Genomic DNA, 16,934 nt, shown 5'->3' with positions numbered 1-16,934 from the left:
AGGGGTCATATAAATGAGGTTAAAGATATTCACAAAAATAAAACCCAAGTGAGGATGTACTAGACAGATTTTGAATAGTTACTTGAATTAGATGAAAAATCAGTGATGTGCATTTCATACTCTTAACAGGAGTTTCTGCATCAGGATGGCAGGATTTCTTGGATGAATGAGTTCAGTGATGACTAGCTTCAGTTTAATTATTCTTGAACTCTCATCAGTGAAAGACTATCATCCCAACAAGTCTCAACAACAGCCAGAGACTACAGCCCCAATTAATGACATTAATAGAGATGCTAAGTAACAGCTGCAAGGAGAAAACCCATTGTGTAGTTGGTAGGAAGAACATTCAAACATGACAGCCCCAATGAAAGGTGCATCAAGTGAACAAGTTACCAGCAAAGACAAAGGTAATTCATTACCCAGTTACAGATCAAACCTTTAATGTTGGCTGAATAGCTCACAGTGCTGCTGCCATTTATAAAACTATGGCTAGCTATGCCATTGCATAGATTTGTCCAATGTATGGTGTAAATTAACATTTGGCTGCTGTATAAGAAGTGTGCTGACTTGCATGCAGTCTCTTCAACATGCAGACACAGGTCAAAAGGGTAATAATATTCCCTCTCTTTCGTGGCTGGCACAAAAGATTCACAAAACACGAATTCCCATAGCACAAGTAATTAGTGCTAGTGGAATAATGCACATACAATATGAATTCCCCTGGAAAACAAGGATTCCCTTCAAGGGCTGTCAGCAAAGTCAATGTAACATTGAGTTGACAGAGAATGATGAGACACTGGGGAAAAATGTAAAATCCTGCTTCTTTCAGAATGTACTATTCTCCTTTCAGTGTTGGTTTTTGGTTTTTTTTTTTTTTCTCAAGAGGAGAGATTTCCCTATCGGGGAGAAGCAGCAATTCTTCAAAGAGGCAGGAAGGTTACATGGACAGGCAAACTGAAAAGGTCTCCCTTAAGAATTCCTAATTATAATCAATGGAAGGAATAAAATAAATTTTTAAAGCTGCCCTCTGCCATTCTCTTTGAAGATATCCAATTATTTTTTCTGTGTCACACACCTGATAGTGTTCATGCACACATGAACTCTCCCAACACTCCAGGATGTTAGAACAATCCTAAAAAATTCACAGTAAGTTGCAGGCTATGCAAAGTGAAAGTGTGTCTTCAACAACAAACTATTTTGCATAAATTTGGGATCACAAAAAGCTAAATCAATATTGGCACAAAGATGAGGATAACACCTTTATAGCAGACCAGCACTGTTTTATTTCTACAAGAAGCTAGAGCATACGTTGCTAGTGCATATCTTACACTGTTAAAATTAAAATGCCTTTTCTAAGCCTTGAAAATAATCCTTCATAGTTTGGCTACCAGCCCAACCTCAAACTACTGCATTCTGAATCCAGCTGCACCCCCAATACAGAGTTTCAATGGCTTCAAATTGTGGCTAAACAAGAAAGTTCGCTGGGCCTGCTCCCTGTTTTATTTCTCAAGTCTCTCTCATTAACAACCCACCAGGCACATACCTGGGGGACTGCATTTCTTCTCGTTCAGTAGGAGTACCAGGACAAACATACAAGGTATGTTCTACTCCCTCTTGCTCATATTTGCCATCAGGCAGTAGGCTTAAGATGCTGCACAAAGAGATGGGAAACATCATTTGCAACATTTCTTACAGAAATAATTGATAACTGGACATATGCAAAGCTCTACAGAGAACAGTGTGGTAAGACCCACGTGCTGCTGTAGAAGTTGCAGTCTGGGTATGATGCAGTGCATGTGAACTCACACTCAGCGGTCTGTTTAACTACATTTACATAACATACACATGGTTAGCATTATCTCCAAGAGGGATGTTTGGAGATTAAAGAAGCCATAGCTCTATAAAGGGGAAAATAATTCTGTATCTATTGCTGGAAATTAAGCCTCTAACCTACATATGAAAACAATATTTTTCCATAAAATTACAACACTTACGGTGACTTGGAAATTATTTTTAAGAATTTACTAGTTCATTTAGAAGAGCTTAGAAGTCATGAACAGCATTTTGCAGAAATTCAGCATTGAAGTGTCAGTTATTTTTGGTCCCTAATTATATTAACAAAAGGAAAATGCAGGCTTTTCAAATCTTCTATACGATTAATACTCACTGAACTCAAGCACAGTTGACATTTGTAGAAATTAGGTTGCAATTTCACTAAATTAGTAATTGTCACATGTACTTATTACATATGGCCAGTTTCTGTGGCTCAGGTGACTATCAGCTGCACTCAGTGTGACTTTCAAAAGTCAGACTGCTACTAGTCTTCATTTCCATCTACAATCCTCTCAATCTCTTCTCACAAATGGCTACTTCCTTTCTTCCCTTGACTCCTAGGGTGCTGATTTTTTTATATTAAAGAAACTAAAAGGGATACAAGTGGAGAACAACAGCCAGTTTGTATGTTGGTTCACAGAGGTGATGCAAGGAGAAAGAAATGTAAGCCACAGCATTATTTGTAAAGATGCACTACTTGGATCTCAAACTCTCTTCCCTTTGTCTAGGTCCATTTGCACTGCTGTGCATACATTCAGAGTTGCCTTGGATTCCTAATATTTGTTCAAGCCTGTAGATGCCTTCCAGACAATAATGACGTTATTTATAGGGACAGCTGTCACTCCTGTTGCAAACTCCTTGATTTGGTTTTTAACCAAAACAGTGTGAAAATTCATATGCAGTCTAAAGAAAACAACAACCACCCCCAAACAAACAAAACCCAAACCACCAGGTCTCAGGAACTCTCTTTTCAACAGAGACTCCCACTAGCTGGGTACAGAGCTAAACCCTGCACACATGACTGCCCTCTCTCTCTCCAGTCCCAGGAATTCTGCAGTTCTTTCTACACACCAGCATAGATGAAGGGAACACAAGGAGCAGCCAGGACACTCTCCTGAGAAATGAAAACTGGGAATAAATACGGCAGGATAAAGTGGATGTTGAACACTGCCCAACACCTAGAGTTCTGGTTCTCCCATGGAAGTGGGTAATGTTACCTCCATTCTCTCCTGTTTTTCCCTCTGCCTTTCTGACTGAGCAGGCATGAATGCTGTGCTTTGTGCTGGACCCAGCGCTGCCTGGCAGAGCATACAAGGTATGATCTGAACACTGACAGCACTGGGATTGCTTCCCTCTGGGGATGCAGGCCAAAGGTATCCAACTTGGAGACAGAGAAGTCTGTCAGTACAAAACAGCCAGTGAGCGGCCAAGCCATCAAGGAGTCAAAACCGGGGTGCTTACAGTGCGGCTGGTCCTCAGCAACACAAGCACTTATGCTTTGCCAGGCATCTAAACAAGATCATTTATTAACTGCACATTTTAAGCTTGGGTATCTGAATCACAATAAAGGCAGAATTCGGGAGTTTAAGTGCTCTTCTGGATCTTGGTTTAGGCATGCAAGTGGAACAGACTCACAGCTACATCATGGCTACTCAAGGACTACATGAAGCATTTTAGTTCAGACTTTCAATGGCGAAAGTAAATAGCAAATTAAATCCACACAATGTACCAATAAGGTGAGGTAATGATAAATATCTTTCCACATAGAGTATATTACAGAATACGGCATGCTTTGTGATAAGCGGAGAAATGTCTGAACAGAAGCACATTTATATATAAAGCTGTAAATCTTTGCCTACAGCAGATAGTTCTCATGCAAGCACAGATGCAAGTTATAGCCACTTCTGTTGCCTTATCTCACTTCCCAAACCTCATTCCTAAGCTATAAAAAAATAAAAGTAGTGTTTTTTTCAGTTTTGCTTCTTTGCAAACAGTCAGATTCCAGCGTAACTAAATACAAACAGCCACTGATACCAGTTTTCACTGAAACAGTAAGAGAGGTATAAGAGCATCAAACATTTTAAAGATTCCTAAGACAGCTCTTTTTCATGCACCATTGAGGCAAACAGCCTTGTAACATAAAGCATGTGGAATGGCATACCTGGTTTAGTTCCAGTGCTGCTTTGTCCTGAAGTGGCTTTCTTGTCTTGTATTTTAGAACCTTCAGCTGCTAAAATAAGGAAGAAAAGGAAAGCGATTAATCATATTACTAAACAAAAGTTCAACCACTCTATTATAATAAAACTTAAACACAGCTGAATTACCTTTAAAACCAGACTGTTTTGAAATACCACTTTAATATCATTCTACACCATTTTGCATAGAAGAAACCCCGAAGGTTACACAGAAAATATTGAAGCCACAACACAAGTTCGGCTTTCACATTGAGACAAGAGCCACAAGAAGACACCATTTTAACAATGTTGTTTTTAATAAGGTGTATGATTTTTTCCCATGCTATGCTAATGCTATACAGGCAGCTAATTTTATCTCTTCCTTCTCAGTGATGCTTTAGAAACCACTACTTGCAGAAAACAACAGCTTTTTTTTTTTTTTTTTTGCTTTTGAAAACTTAATTTCCCTTGGAAGAAGCAGAATTAATCACACTGATAAAAGCAAGTTAGTGAGAATAGCAGAATGAAACTGTAGAGTGACTTTGAAGACACATTCAAATATGTGGCAATGTTTGGATGCATTGAGGAAACTGTGTTGCTAAAGGTGACTTGCAGATCCTATGTTTCTGAAGGTATGGTACAAGATACTGGTAAAAGCTTCATAGACTTTTCACAAATTACTAACACACCATTATGCAGAATTATGAAGAGAGGATGAATCATGATCTGAATGATCAGAGGAGATATTCACATTATTTTCCATAGATTTTTGATCAGGCCTTATCTGTCTTAAGAAGGGATAATTCTGAGACTCTGAATGTCCTTCCAACAACCACTTATAAAGAAGACCCAAAAGACTCATTATACTTCAATTCACAAGCACGTCCTTGGCTCAGCACCTATTTATAATTCAAAGCAAACCAGGAGATCAGAAGCCATGACTTTCTCAGCTTATACTCATCTTCACGTTCAGCAGCTCCACTATAGGAGTGTTTGAGTCCAGAACACAGCAATCTGGGAAGAGTCTAAAGACTGACTATAAGAATTTTAAGAACCATTCCACACAAAGCTTGAAAGTATTTGCAAGCAAGGATAACAAGACAGTTGTATCAATAAAGCTTAGGGGAAGAAAAAAGCCCCCAAACCCAATTAATTTAAATTAAAATATCACTAGAAATGGAAGCTGGAAAAAACTGATTACTCCAGCTTTAAAAGCTACACAGGCTTTACTGTTTTAGATCCACTTTAGAAAATATAATTTTAAAGATTTTTTTTTTCCAGAAGGCTCCAAGCAATTTCCTATACTCGTCAGCTTCAGCAATACACCTCAGGCCTTAGTGCCTCAGTGAGTTCATTCCCTTCATGGCCTGACAAAATCCTTGTTTCCCTTTTACCTCCTTCCACATGCATGTTTCAGGATGAACGTAGAGGATGAAAGGTAGCAGGAGAAACCTATGTGACACTTGCTGCACCTTTTTGCTGGGGGGAAGCAGGTGAGGGAAATAGAAAAATAACTTACCAAATTTTAGTGTTCAAGAGCAATGTCTTGCTGAGAGAAACATTCAAAAATCACATCTCATAAAAAAAAAGTGTGAAATTTTAAATAATTGCCAAAAAAAAGACACTCCCCTCCCTGACAACTGTACTAAGTCTCTTGTGATTGATAGAAGTAACTGCTGTTGAACTTACCAAATATTAATTCCAAATCACAATGATAATTGTCACACCTTAAAGGCAGCCCAACAAAAGGTTTCAGTATTTTCCCATTTTAAAGGCCTCATACAAAGGATTAGTTTGACCTATAGGCAGATGGTCTGATTTTTGGCAAGATAATCTGAGCAACACTGAACACTTGCACCTTCAGGCTTTGTAGAAACTACGGTTATTAAAACCCATGCTTTTCCTCAGTATTCCAAATGAGTGGTACTTAGCCTGAAAAAAAGTGTTTTATTCAGAGGAAGTGCATTTAAACTCTTCATAGCTTACAAACTCTTTATACCTTACTACTACATTAACTCTGAGAGGGAGGTAAAACAGACTTATTTCCTGTCTGAATCAGCTATTTAGAACATTCTCTGAAAAAGTCCTGCTGTAATGCATGGGGAACCTAACAATGATTCCCATCAGCCTGGTCTAGGGCATCACAGAGAAGGGGAAACTGTTATAAAATAGTAAAAATATTGTTTCTGAGCATCAATGAGAGCACTGACGTTCTAACAGCTTCAGCATAAGTTTCTTTGCATCTCTCACACAATGTATGCACATTATTTTCTTCAAGCATTGTGCCATGGGATTATGCAATACTCTGTTAACTTCAAAACAGTGATTTAAATGCCATCCAGATAGACTTGTAATGAAGTCTAAGTACACAGAGTAGTATCTTTTTCCATATTTCCTCTTGTCTGACATTTCCTTGGAATATTTTGTGACACAGCTTGAGTACACATTCATGGGACCACTCATATGACAAGTGATGAAGAAAAGAACAGATGGCACAACCACAAATTCTAATAATGCTAGATATCAAATAAGAATTGGCACAAGTATTTAGTAACTAGTGTAGGTGTGTTCCCACATAAAATACCTCTTGCTCTAAGATGCAAACAGATTAAATCAGACAACATCTAAAATCCAAACCTAAATATTGAGAACTGTGGTTCCAGCAAGACTCAATAACCTAAGACATGCCAGGAGAGACATAGTTCAACTACCTAATACTTGCTCTGCTGCTTATTTTGAACCACTATCTTTGCATGGAGAGAATAAAAGTTGCATAAATAAATGTTAGAAATAAGAGGATTTTTTTCTGTGAATTATTCTGGAAACTTAAAAGGCTGAAGACAAACTGTGTAATAGTGTAGATATGCTGGGGAAGACAATCACAGAATGCAAGCTGTTGAGGTTGGAAGGGATCTCTGGAAACGATCTAGTTCATCCCCTCTGCTCAAAGTGGGGTTGCCTTGAGCAGGCCACGCCCAGTTGCGTTTTGAAGTACCTCTAAGGATGGAGACTCCACAACTGCTCTGAGCAACCTGTGCCAGTCTTTGACCACTCTTCACAGTGGACGCGTTTCTCGTGTCTGAACAGTATTTTCTGCATTGCAGTTTTGTGCCCATCATCTCCTGTCCTGTCATTGCATGCCATGAAGGCTCTGTCTTATTTCACCTCATCAGGTATTTTCTGGTATGTGGTTCTGATGCAGTTGTTGTTTTGTTGTTTTTGTTTTTTTTAACTTCTAGTGTTTCTGATGAACTGAAATGCTAAGTGATTTGGCCAGAGAGCCACTCAAGAATCAACACTGGTCATCCATTCCAGCTAAAGGAGAGATCATATGGGTAAACCCTCCACCCTGAGCTTCCACTGGTGGAAAAAGCTGTAAAGAGCTGCATCACTCCACCTTCACTTTTCCAAGACCAGTTTCAGTGAACAGTCTTCCAATAGTCATCCACAAATAAACTCTCCAAACCAGGATGCTCTCATCAGTTATTAAACCTTCCTCTAGCCTTCCTCGCCAGGTGAAATGTTATCTAACATCCACCCTCTTCAGTAACACTTTCGGATATGAAACTGAGATGAAAAGTTTTGTCTAAGTGGGGCCTGCAAAGGCTTAAAAATATGTGAATTTACCTACCTATCCAGTGCATGGAAGGGTTGACAGAACCAAAACCTTGTTTTCTTTCTCACCACATCAATGCAACACTGTATTATTGTGGCTGGAAACACCCCCACCACCCCTTTTTTAGAGGTAGAAGTATATATTTAAAATTTAAAAGTAATTTTAAAATTGAGCTGGATTATCCATCCATCTTACTTCCACCATTCCTTTTAAGTGCTCAGTGCCTGGGTAACAACTGATGGTGACAGAGCATTAGCCTGGTGTAAGGATTGCTCTGAACTTACTAATTTTGTTGACTAAAACAATATCCCTACTACTACATAACCACAACTTCATGTTCAACTTTATCTAACATGTCATCAAAGCCACGGATGTAAACACCCGCAGCAGGTCACTACAGGTTAATGAAACTCCAATTTGCCATGAGATGAGCTTTGACAAAGAGGCTTCAAATTTTTTGAATAATCTCCTCCAGTTTCCAGAAATACAGGGAAGACAGTGTTGTTCTCTACGACTAGCTGAGAGGAGGCTGTAGGCAGGTGGGGCTGGGTCTCTTCTCCCTTCTCTCAGATAACTAGCAACAGGACAAGAAGAAACGGCCTGAAGTGGAGCCAGGGGAGGCTTGGATTGGATATTAGGAAACATTTCTTCACTGAAAGGTTGGTCAAGCATTGGACCAGGCTGCCCAGGAGGTGGGGGAATCACCAACCCTGGAGATGTTTAAAAAGTGCGTGGAAGCAGCACTTAGGGACATGGTTTAGTGGTGGACTTGGCAGACCTGGCTTAATGGTTAGACTTTATGATCTCAAAGGTCTTTTCCAACCTAAATGATTCTATGATTTTCTCTTTAAAAGTTGCAAAGCTGAGGAAAGGTCTCATTGGAAACCTTGAAAAAGAAGGAAACCCATATACTTTTAGTGCTTCTTTACCTGCCAGGTGAGCTCTGGTCAAAGGAGACTGGCCTGAGAAACTAAGCAAGACAGCACATCCAAGGGGAAAAACCTGATTGAGAAGTAAAGCCCCTGGGAGGGTGCACTGAAAAACAGGAGGAATGCTTGCTGAGACTCTGGAAAAAGCAGAGAATGCCAAGAAACACTGAGCTGGGACGTGTCACATGTTTTTTAAAAAGCCTGTCAAAATGAGCAAATGCTGTGCAGATTACAAGCATTTGTTTTTCAGGCCATGACAAATCAAGCGCATGTTTGCACAACAGGAACCAGCTATCCCTAGTGAGGTGAAGGGCAAACCAGAGCCCCTACATCAAGGCTGAAAATCTGGAAAGAAGATGCTTAAGCTCTGCACAGTTGAAGCAGGAGATCTGCCACAGGACAGAGGTAGCTGTACTACCGGCTCTCCACTTCCTCAACAGATTAAACACAGTGGAAAAGGGCACTTGGGGTCCCACAAGCAAGAGATGGTGCTCAGACTTGTGTGAGGGTCAGGGTGTGCACAGCAGCCCACACAGAACTGCACCATAGCAAGCATCTGAAAAGTGGAACTGTATGAGGGCTGCACAGCCGTGGAGAAGAGCACAAGCACAGGTAAGCCCGAGGCATGCAGACAGCTACGCATGCCTGACAGTTCAGATACTCCTCTGGGTAAAGAATGCTCCGAGCAGCCAGGAGGAGATACCACATTCCAGTTCCTTGCTCTTATTCCACAAGGGAGAGACAGAAGTACTGAAAAACAGCTAGGAGAAAAAAGAAATCACTAAAACCCAGAAGGGACTAAAGGGAAAAGAAAAAATTCTAGCTATTCTGTCCCTGTCACTTGTCAGCTAATCCCCCCCACCCTGTTTTACTGAACAGCAGTTTAACTGTCAAAGTGCCAGGGGTGCGTGTTGGGAGATAGAGAAGGCATCAGAAGCAACTACTGTAACCAAGTAATGCCTCAGTCAAAAAGTGTTGCCAATATGCAGCAGAGGCAAGTCAGCATTAAACTGGGAAATTTAGAAGTTAACCGAGAACTGCTATATTATTTACTCCTTAACATTCAATTCTGCTACCTCCAATTACTCCCTTATGAATGTTGCTCCAAAAAAACCAAACAAAACCCACTCTTTAGTTTACATGCTTATTTTATACAGCATTTTATGTCCAATACACACAGTGTAAAAACACATAGTTTGAATTAGTCAGAATTAAGCAGAGAACAGAGCCTCCTAAGCTGTATAAGCAAGAATGAAGAAGTGAGGCTACTGTGGGCAGTTTTATCCAGCCACCAGGAATAGCAGCTAGTTACCAGCTCAATCAAATGAGAGGTATTGCTGTGCTGGGTTGAGTGGATTGATAGTGCAGATACAGGTCTGAGCTGACAAAGTTCATTAGCTTAAATGCAGAACTACATTAAGACCAAATTCCTGACTTGGAATAAAAATATCAACAACTGGTTGTTCTATTCTAACAAATTCATGTGAGCCACAATACAGGGAAAACAAATTTCAACGTGAATAAAAGCTTTCCCACTGCTTGTGACTTCTGCCTCTTCCTACATCCACAGCTTATAAGACTTTGGTAACATGTACACATGCAAAAGCTACTCTCTGTATTTACAGCAAAATATATCTTGCAAGTCTTTAGCATTTCTTACTCTTTGTATTATCAATAATGTCCATATAAATACTTAGACAAACAATATAGTGAAGCAATATTTTAGTGCTGCTTATCACTCTAGAGTTAAGTACTGCGTTCATTCCATACTTATCTTTTACTTGTATTTTTAAATTGGAAGCTTGGGAACAAAGGATAGTGGTCTCTCGAGAGCTAAATAGGTCTGAAAGTCCTATGGCTGGCCAAAAATTACCAAGTTGCATGCAGCTCAGCTGATAGATAAAAAGGTAAAAACCAAGCAGCTGAATACCTAATATTAAAATCTTAACAGTCAGAGCAAAGTTATGATCTGCTCTCCTCTTCAGAAATGTGGGAAGCAGTAAGTCTTAAAAAAGTATACAAGAAAAACACCACATGGTCACTTGTTAAAATACTACCGTTTTCACAAAATCCACTTGTCAATAACAACTCTGAAACTACCCCTCATGAAAAGCCTGGGGAGAAGCGGCTTGGCAATCTGTTCCAACACAGCTGGAGACGATCTTTTCTGGTACTTCTGCACTGTAGTGGAAGTTGGAGTGACCTTGGACAGACCAACTTCCTTACACTGCTGCTTCTACCAGCTGTGCCTGAGCTGAACACTGAGTCAAGGCTACTCCTTGCTTCCATTTATTCCCTTTGTAAGCACACTCTGAAGGCCTAATGCTGTTCAGGACCCGATGTGCTTTTTCAGAAGATTATTATAAATCTGTGCTTTGAGTGTACCAAAATTACACTGCAATCAGTGCTAGTTTTGCTTTTGTAAGCTCTCATGCAAGCATATGTAGCAGTTATCAAAGTCAAGTCTTTCAAAACAAGATAGCAAGAAAATTTTTACTTTCAGCTAATACATGCTACAATACAACCCTGCTGAGGAGCATGGAGATGGATCAAGCAGTGACCCAAGTACAAAAGCTTGAACACAAAACCAAACCATCTCCTTTTCCATCACTGAAATCCATTTGTACATACTGCTCAGAACAGCTGTGTCCAAGATGTTTACTCTGACACTTGCGCCATGCAGGAACTAAGCATCAGCATTTTATTCATGTAAAACATCTCCTCCTTTTCTCCTCTTCTGCAACAACTCTAAACTTCCCTTCTGTGCAGGATGGTGGCTTGTGTGTTGCTGCTGGCCTCCCAAGAGCAAGTAGCCTGCCAGCAGTCAGCTCCTAACCACAGGCCACTCCGAAGCAAAATTCGTAACTTAAAAATCTTGCTGCAGACCCCTTCCTATGTAGTGATGTGCTGTCCTGGTAGCCAGCAGATGCTCCCCAAGCCGTTGCTGAGGACAGGAGCAAAACAGCACAGTAAGAAACCTGGGCTCTCAGTCACTGTCAACGAAGAGCTTCCAGGTGTCTCCAGAAAGGCTCAGAGACTGGTTCAGATGGGAGGCTCAGAGCAAGCTCAGAAATCAAGTTATTTTATTTTTTTTTTAGCTCAGCAGGATAGGAAAACGAAAGTATCTGGGGATGGGAAGACTGCAGGGAGGGACAAGGAGAGAATCGGAGGATTCTGACAGGAAAGGAGGCCTGCGTGACATCAACATGCATTTGGCAGAAGCTTGGTCACAAAAGATGTAGCTTTTCAGGGAAGGGGGGAGCCAAGATGGTGCACCGGCTTTCTTTCAAGGTTAATTCTTTTGAGGAAGAGCATGCAGATAGGAACAGAACTGAAGCATCGGGATGGAAAGTCTGTGCTCTGCACACTTACTGTCAAGCTCCCTCCATTCCACCCAAAAAACTCCAAGCCCTCTTAAAAGCCCTGGTGTAGATGGTTCAGGAAGAGACACTGGAAAGATTTCCCTAACCGAGCTACACTTCAGTAGAAAAATAGAAACACTTCCAAACCAACATCCTCAGGCCTCTTAATTTAAATGCTTCAGAAAACCGTTAGCAGAATGGGTATGGTTATACCATTAAAGCTCCAATCAAAATCTTTTTGTAACAAAACATTCTAATTAGCAACACTGATAAAACTATTTTTATGAAGATTTACAAGGTTCTGCCCATTACTATAGCAGTGAGACAGTAAGAACTGTGATGTGTGTGAATTCTCTAAAAGGCTTATGTTTAATGTACTCCAGTGATTAAAACTAAGCCCTAGACTTCCGATTTCAAAGAATAAAGAGATGTGCCTAATTTTGGTTGGATGTCAACACTTAGATCCTCTTGTTAAGGAAGCAGGCTGAAGGAACTGTTGAGGGAACTAGGGTGACGCAAAAAGTACTTGCAGACTATAGACCTGTTTGCTGGTTTTAGTACAGGCAATATAAATGTTCCGAATTTCACATATAAACTTTCTGAAATGTCTATCATTAGCAAATGGAAAATGCCTATTCTTTTAAAGTCTAAACAGCAGTACTTCCAGACTACATTTGCAAGACAGAGGTTTGAGTCAAAGAGTGACAGAGTATCTGTATTTCATTTCTACTCACTGAAACAGCAAAGCAAAGTTCATGCCTTATTTAAACACACCTATGAATTAATCTTGCGCTAAAATATTTTCGATTCTTACAAGTTTGGCATTGAAGTACATCTTTTCATATTTCCAACACTGTGAAACTTAAAGGGTCTGGTTTGCAAATATAAATAAATTAAAAGACACCAAGTTGCAGTGACCATCCCAGTTCTTTTTGCTCTGCCACATATCACAGAAGTCTACCATCAGAGTTGTCATACAAAGCGCTGCTACTCATGTTCTTCACCTCTGGTGTCCTGGCTGAGCTAAGTAGAAGTGAAAACTCATCAGCCTTAGTGTTTACTACTCACGGAATAGTGTAAGAGTTGCCACTGTTTTCATCATACTGTAGACTAGGAAGGTAAACAGATGTTTTAAAACTGTCACAGCTAATTCAGCACTAAATTGTAAAACTCTAAAAACAGAAACATAAATAGATGTCTTTGGAAACAATCCACAGACATAAAACTAGATGATTCAAATAATGACAGAGAAAGGGACTATTTTTTTTTTTTTAACTAAAATTATGTAACTGCTCTATTGGGAAATCCATATTTAGAAAAGATTACTTTTGGCTGAGTATGCTGGCTTTAAAAAGCATTGCATCCTAAAATATTAAACAACATAGGAGAACATACCAAACTGAGTGCCTTCGTAGGGAGAGCCCTTATACTGCTTCGAGTCCCTTAAAGATGATAGAAGAAACTCAATAACTGTAACAGCATTTACAAGAAATCTGATACTCACATTATTTCCTCTGGATAACTATTGCATCATCTTACTGCAATATAAAACAATGATATTAACATAAAAGGGCCACTGAAAGGTCCTTGTTATCTGCCGAAAAAGCCTGTGCTGTGAAGCTGGCTTCGCAGCTGACCAGAAGGCTGGCAAGCTTAGCCAGATACAGATGAGACGTAGGAATGGAAGCTTTTTAATTACACATCACCAAAATAAAAGCTGAAATGCCACTACCTGAGGGCATGCAGGGCAACCTCAGTTCCAGACACCAGGCATTCTGTGCTGTGCAGCCTGTCTTAGGCCACGTGCTCTTCAAACACCAAGACAAGGCAATATGTAACCTGCAGTGATTTATTTTTGACCCTTTTGCTCAAGGGAAACACACATTCAGCCAAGGTGCAAGTACCAGCTGCCTCTCCTCAGATTTCTGAACTGCTGAAGACAGCATTTGCTACCACAGTGCCAGACAGATCTCCACATCCAGGATCTGTGTCAGTGTACTCTTGTAGTAGTTGTACATGCAAGGTCACATCAGAGATTATGAAATGGAGCACCTGTACATTTTTCTAGCTGAAAAACTTTTCTGGACCTCAACTAGAGAGCTTGCTGCAAACTATGAGATAATTCCTATGAGTATTTCCAAATCATGATGAAGCTTACACCTACTGCTGAAAACTGAAGAACTATAATCATATAATCACAGAATCACTTAGGTTGGAAAAGACCTTTAATATCATCATCACTAACAGTTAAGCCAGATCTGCCAAGTCCACCACTAAACCATGTCCCTAAGTGCCGCTTCTACACACTTTTTAAACACCTCCTGGGCAGCCTGTTCCAATGCTTGACCACCCTTTCAGTGAAGAAAAGTTTCCTAATATCCAATCCAAACCTCTCCTGGCACAACTTCAGGCTGTTTCTTCTTGTCCTGTTGCTAGTTATCTGGGAGAAAGGAGAAGAGACCCAGCCCCACCTGCCTACAGCCTCCTCTCAGCTAGTTGTAGAGAACACCACGGTCTCCCCTGAGTGTCCTCCTCTCCAGGCTAAACAGCCCCAGTTCCCTCAGCCGCTCCTCATAAGCCTTGTGCTCCAGACCCTTCACCAGACTCATTGCCCTTCTCTGGACACGCTGCAGCACCTCAGTGTCTGTCTTGCAGTGAGGGGCCCAAAACTGGACACAGGATTCAAGGTGTGGCCTCACCAGTGCCAAGTACAGGAGGGGCGATCCCTTCCCTTGTCCTGCTGGCCACACTGCTTCAGATACAAGCCAGGATGCTGTTGGCCTTCTTGGCCACCTGGGCACACTGCTGGCTCATGTTCAGCCGGCTGTCGACCAGCATCCCCAGCTCCTTTCCCACGAGGCACCTTTCCCATTGCTCTCCCCCCAAGCCTGTAGCTTGGGATTGTTGTGACCCAAGTGCAGGGCCTGGCACTTCTTGTTGAATGCCGTCCAGTTGGTCTTGTCCCATCAGTCCAGCCTGTCCAGATCCCTCTGCAGAGCCTTCTGACCCTCAAGCAGATCAACGCTCCTCTCAGCCTGGTGTCACCTGCAAACTTACTGAGGGTGCACTCGATCCCCTTGTCCAGACTGTCAATAAAGATATGAAAGAGGACTGAGCCCTGGGGAACACCACTTGTGACGGGCCACCAGCTGGATGTAACACCATTCACCACCACTCTTTGGGCTCAGCCATCCAGCCAGTTTTTCACCCAGCAAAGAAAACGCCCATCCAAGCTGTGAGTAGCCTCACAGCCTCACAGGAGAATGCTCTGGCAGGCAGTGTCAAAGAGTTTATTGGGGTCCAGGTAGACAACATCCACAGGCTTTCCTTCATCCACTAGGTGGATCGTGTTGTCATAGAAGGAGATCAGGTCCGTCAAGTTGGACCTGCCTTTCATAAACCCATGCTGGCTGGGGCTGATCCCCCAATTGTCCTGCAGATGTCACGTGTTGTCACTTAAGATGATCTGCTCCATACCCTTCCCCGGCACCAAGGTCAGGCTGACAAGCCTGTCGTTCCCAGATCTGCCTTCCTGCCCCTGTGCTTGACAGGCTCTTCTACCAGCTCTCTCAGTACCCTCGGGTGGATCCCATCTGGCCCCACAGACTTGTGCACATCTAAGTGGAGCTGCAGGCCATTGACTGTTTCCTCCTGGGCTGAGGGGATTTCACTCTGCTCCGCCTCAACCCTGTTCCAGCTCAGGGGACTGAGTACCCTGAGAGTAACTGGTCTTGCTATTAATGCTTTCTTTGCCTCAGTCTTTAAGTACCTCAGCCTTTTCCTTGTCCTTTGTGGCAGTGTTCCCCACCGCATCTAGTAAAGGATGGAGATTATCCTTGGCTTTGCTTTTGTTTCTAATGTATTTTAAAAACATTTTTTGTTATCTTTTATGGTAGTGGCCAGCTTGAGTTCTAGCTGGGCTTTTGCCTTTCTAATTTTCTCCCTGCATTTAGGCACAGACTAACCTGCTTTCAGTATCACACTGATCCCAAGGTCAGATTGCTTGAGCTGGGGAGAGCAATTTGAGTATTTATTATTTGATATCCTTGTTCAGAGGGCACAATGATCAAAGTGTTCGAGTCCTAGAAAAACACAGATATCAACTGCATTACAGCAAAGTGAATATGGGGATAGAAAGAAGGGGGAAATGGATACTTTGCTATACATTGCTCTATTAAGCAATTTGATCTTGAGATCTAAACGTTTTTTAAAACAATGCAATCTCTTTGGTCTCACTCAGCTTTGCAACAAGAGAAGGTAATGATTTCTCCCCGCAAAAGTAAAAAGTAAAATAAAATAAAACATTCTTTTGATGCAATATATATTTTTAACAAATGTATAGGTCACAAAATAATACCTACTGGTTTATTTAGAAGACACCTACCAGCGCACAGACTGAACCAGTCTTTCTTCTTGCCAGCCCACTGACATACGAAAGCCATCACATCCCTACTGAACTTGGTGCATATCCATGCTTTCAACTCTTCCCAAATTTGCTCAGGCTGCACTAGTCTGACCAGACTTAACACCATGTGCACTGAGATTCACAGCTACCATCCCAATGACTTCACATTTAAGACACAGAGCAGGTAACGGCGGTACTTCTGCCATGGCAACATACTGATCATTCAAAAGCAAGGTACAACTGGTTTTCTGTCTCCCAGTAATTAATCCCTTTCTACAGTAACAGAGTGATCCTGTTGCCATATGGGGACATCACCACACACACATACCATATTCAGGTACAGGCTGAGTAGGCTCTGTGTAAGAATAAAAACTTATCTTCACTAACATCTCAGTCTGCTGAGCTTTGCTCAACAGGCAAGGTTTAGATCATGGAAGCAAGGTGAGGTTTGGAACTGCTTTTTTTTTCTATAAGAAGCAAATTCAGATAGGTGCTGTCTTTCTGGACATTATACAGGACAGACAGATTTCACCAGCTTATTTTTATACTTTAATGATCGCCCTCTGCTGTGTGTGTAACTGCAGGCACACTCTGAATACTAGTGCACTTCTAGCA

At 41.3% G+C, this 16,934-nt stretch overlaps 1 protein-coding gene across 8 annotated transcripts in view; it reads right to left on the bottom strand.

Moving 5' to 3' along the window:
- The window catches only part of MAP7 (microtubule associated protein 7), a 127,317-nt gene that overhangs the window by 54,780 nt on the left and 55,603 nt on the right, over nt 1–16,934 (bottom strand). For all 8 annotated transcript variants that reach the window (XM_055713601.1, XM_055713602.1, XM_055713603.1 and 5 more), the window contains one exon: nt 3,995–4,063. In XM_055713601.1, the coding sequence (XP_055569576.1) occupies nt 3,995–4,063 (69 nt within the window). The remainder of the gene's footprint in view (nt 1–3,994; nt 4,064–16,934) is intronic.

Source organism: Falco cherrug, chromosome 6 (genome assembly GCF_023634085.1).
Source record: "Falco cherrug isolate bFalChe1 chromosome 6, bFalChe1.pri, whole genome shotgun sequence".
NCBI lineage: Eukaryota > Metazoa > Chordata > Aves > Falconiformes > Falconidae > Falco > Falco cherrug.
This window is presented reverse-complemented; position numbering and strand designations above follow the sequence as displayed.